The following is a 3,773-nucleotide window of genomic DNA, read 5'->3' on the forward strand; positions in this document are numbered from 1 at the left end:
GTGTGTGTGTGTGTGTGTGTGTGTGTGTGTGTGTGTGTGTGTGTGTGAAACGCTAGAACATTCTCGAAGAATGGGGATGGGTGGTTTGAAGCCCTGAATATCTGTAGTCAGCAGTGGTTCTTAAGCTACAGCAAAAGCTGTACAGAGGAATGCAATGCAGACTTCCAGATGCCTTTGGTTGGGTGACTTTGGAGGAAACAAAACGATGAAAAAAAGAGCAGAGAACCCTGTCTGCTTACAGAATAGCGAGTGGTTGGGAGCATGGGCTTTGAAGGCAGATGGGCCTGGCTGCTGGTCTCAGCCCTGCCCTGGGCGAGTTCCTCCTGCTCTGAGATTTGCTTTCCACAGCCACAGAAGGGGTCCACTGATGCACAGGCTTCACAGGGCACTTGGGCATGCACCTCAAAAATGCCTCCAAATGGTCCCCATTAGCATGTTCATGATCGGAGTCCATCCTGTGTGAGTGCCCCACAAGATGTTCAAGCAGTCCAGAGGTGGTGCCTTTTCAGACCCCTTGGTGGGTGTGAGTCCATGCTCTGGAGCAGATGGGCTGTACAACTCACTTCCGGCCTTCAGCCTTTCACATCCCAGTTGGAAATCCACCTGCTTTGCTACAGGGTCATTTTGCATACATATTGTAAAAGAACTTAGTAATTTGGCATCTTGAATCCTGAGGAAAAGTAGGTGAGTTTGTTAAACAAACACGAAGTGGGGCTTATTAAAAAGAATATGTCCTTGTTGGTCAGTGTGCTGACTCGGCCTTTTTTATAGTGAGCTATTAAGGGGTGAAATTGGTAGGCTCAGGAGAGCACTGTAGCAGAGGGTCCTCCACTTTGAGACACACTCTGTGTGTAGTAAGCACAGCATTTTTGTTTTGTGGGTGCAACACCAGGTCGTCCGCAACAGTGTCAACGACAGGCTCACAGTTGTTGGAGCTGGAGTGACTTTGCATGAAGCCTTAGCAGCCGCCGATGATCTTTCTAAGCAAGAAGGTCAGTTGGTTGTTGCTGAATGCTGAAGTTCAAGCTGGGAGTGGTAGGACTCGGGCTGCCTGTGTGCCCCAATCTGTCTTTTATTCTGAGTCTGCTTCATACACCAAGCTGGTTATCTCTGTTCTCCAGATATTTCTATCCGCGTCATCGACCTGTTTACTGTTAAACCCCTGGATGCAGCCACCGTCATCTCCAACGCAAAAGCCACAGGTGGCCAGATTATCACAGTGGAGGATCACTCTTCAGAAGGTGTGTGCAGGCCTTGGGGACCACTTTGAAAGTCTGCTTTGGTGCAGCGTGTTTTTGTTTTCCTTGACCAGAGGTGTGCCATGATCGTGGGCAGCACCTCCAGCCAACCACTCACCCAGCAACCTGTATTACTCGCTCTTTGCGACGGTATGGGTATAGGATCTCTTGCCCGCCTACACTGGCTGGCCAAGGGTGGGGCCATGCCCATCCTCGTTTGTGTGTGCTCAGCACAGTGTGCAGTGCCTGGTCCCCGGGTAGCTGGTTCAGTGGCAGTGCAGAGGAGTGTCTAACTTGGCATTGTGAGGGGAGGCGTCATAAGAAGCTTCACAGTTGCTCTTGAGTATTGAATGATTAATAGTTTGCCCCCCACAAAAAAATGGCAATGGTGCCTTGCAAGCAGAGAACACAGCAAACGCAGGAAAAGTGTGGCCAGGGAGAGGGGGCTGGGCAGTGTTTGGCTAGGGAAGGTCAGGTGGGGCAGAGGAGGGAGTGGGGAGCTTCATGTGTTTGCGTGTCAGGGGCCCCAAGAACACCCCGTGACCTGCAGGAAAGCACTCCAGTGCCCTCCCGGCTGAAGTTGATGACAGGGACAGGGCATGCACCAGCACCCCCAAGGACAGAAGACGCGGGTTGGGGGTGGAGAACCCCACACCTTCGGCTTCCCCTCTCCCTCCCATGAGGGGCCAGCCGAGCACTCTCCCTTCTCCGGCAGTGACAGATGCCTCCCTGGAGACCCAGGGAGCCCACTCGAGACTCAGCGCCCCGGGTTTCATTGAGGGCTGGTCGCTGCCCGGCACGTGCCAAACTTTCCGATTCCCAGAGGAAAGCAGGTGCGCCCCCTAAACCACCCTGTGGTGCCAGAGTCCAGGCACAGGGACCACCCTTATCAGTAGGGAAAGTGTCTTGTTGATGCAGGGCACTCGCACCAGCCCACTGCCCGGGCACCACCCTGGGGCCAGCCTTGCAAGCCGGCCCTTCCGAAGCCGGCATCCAGTTCGTAGGTTCCTGACAGCTTTGAGAATCTGAGTTCCACAGACGCCTGCATCCCTGGAGCCCCAGTGGAAAGAGCCCCTGCCGTAAGTGAGGCTGGGAGCAATTTGGAGACCTGCACTTTTGAACGAGAATGCTTCTGGTCAGTCAGGGAATGGTTGTTTATGAATCAACGGCCAGTGAAAGATATTTTTCCCTGGGAACCACAAATTCAAAGGCCTCTATGTGATGGGGATTTAAGGCTGACTAGCTGTTTCCAGAGCAGAGCCTAATGTCCCTTGCTTCTCCAGGTGGCATCGGGGAGGCTGTTTGTGCAGCGGTATCCATGGTGCCTGATATCCTGGTCCATCAGCTGGCAGTGCCAGGAGCACCTCGGAGCGAAAAGCCGAATGAGCCGCTCAGTATGTTTGGAATCAGTGCCAGACAAATCACAGTGGCTGTGAAGTGTATTTTAATGAATTAAAATAGCTGTTGGCTTTGGGCAGGTAAAGACTGGCCTCTTTACCTTTCATTTATGCTTATTGCCAAACCATTACTTAAATCTATATTGTTGCGCTTTATTCTTTTTAAAAGCAAAGCCAGTTAACTACTTTCCTGTTAAGCCATAACTCCGTATTACAAGAGTAACTTTCACCTTTGAATCATAAATATGGGTTATGAGATAAGGTTTTAAGTGACAGAATAGCTAACAAAACGACCACCTAATAAATCTTCTGATGAGACTAAACTGGGCTGCGGACCAGCATAAGGTAACAGTTTCTTAAACGTGTGTCATGAGTAAAGAAAATGCGAATTGAGTTGTAGCCCGCAGTTGCCCAGGTTTGGCAGCACCGTACGCCACGCTGTGCGCTGCTGGCCCAGTTCAGTTCGCCGGCTGCCATCCTACCTGTGGCCTCCCAGGTACTGTGTGGCTGCAGTTGCCCTAGAATTTCCTCTGGGGTTTGCCTTCATCTCCCCTCTTCCGTGAGGAGGCTGTGGGGCAGCAGGGAAAGCTCCTAGTATGTCCTGTGCTGCTTGCAGTGACGGTTCTGTGAAGAGAGGACACAACCCGTTCTAGTCCCCACACGGCACTCTCCTGGGAGGTCTCAGAAATGTCTCATTTGCCTAGTGACCAAACCAAACTGTTATCTCAGTTGTACTCATCTGCTAAGCATGCTAGTTAATGTTAATAAAGCAATTACAGACCGGCTGCCTGCTTCATTGCATTTGTGCCTTGTATGTGTAATTTGGTTTCTCCTTGATAAAATCCTAAATGGGGAAGGAGCTGTTATCTAAACCAGCAGAGAGCCAAGTCCCCTAACAAGCCCTGGAGATGCACCACTAGAGGACAGTATACAGCCTGAAAAGCCAGCCCAGAGCTGACTCCTTAATTTCGCTCTGAGCATGTAAGCCATGTGCCTGGAATACAAGAAGAAAATACCTGCCAGGTAAATTAAAGATAGGCCCCGCCTCCGCAGCGCCCCCCCCCCCCCCCCCCCCCCCCCCCCGCCCGCCATAACCGAAGAGTCCTGAGCCCTCTTGTTTGCGAGCTGTACGCAAAGT

At 51.8% G+C, this 3,773-nt stretch overlaps 1 protein-coding gene across 2 annotated transcripts in view; it reads left to right on the forward strand.

Moving 5' to 3' along the window:
• TKTL1 (transketolase like 1) overlaps positions 1 to 3,494 on the forward strand; it is a 28,023-nt gene extending 24,529 nt beyond the window's left edge. The window contains exons 11-13 of one of the 2 annotated variants that reach the window (XR_003431313.1): positions 893 to 992; positions 1,122 to 2,317; positions 2,522 to 2,636. Coding sequence is in view for 1 of the 2 variants with exons in the window: in XM_027099880.1 (XP_026955681.1) it covers positions 893 to 992; positions 1,122 to 1,241; positions 2,522 to 2,694 (393 nt within the window). In the remaining variant the exon portion in view is untranslated. Of the gene's footprint in view, positions 1 to 892; positions 993 to 1,121; positions 2,318 to 2,521 lie in introns of both variants that reach the window. The other variant, XM_027099880.1, reaches the window with a different exon arrangement.
• The last annotated feature ends 279 nt before the right edge of the window (positions 3,495 to 3,773 follow it).

The sequence above is a fragment of the Aethalodelphis obliquidens genome, unplaced genomic scaffold, assembly GCF_003676395.1.
Source record: "Aethalodelphis obliquidens isolate GAN/ISIS:26980383/991018 unplaced genomic scaffold, ASM367639v1 scaffold146, whole genome shotgun sequence".
Classification (NCBI taxonomy): Eukaryota; Metazoa; Chordata; class Mammalia; order Artiodactyla; family Delphinidae; genus Aethalodelphis; species Aethalodelphis obliquidens.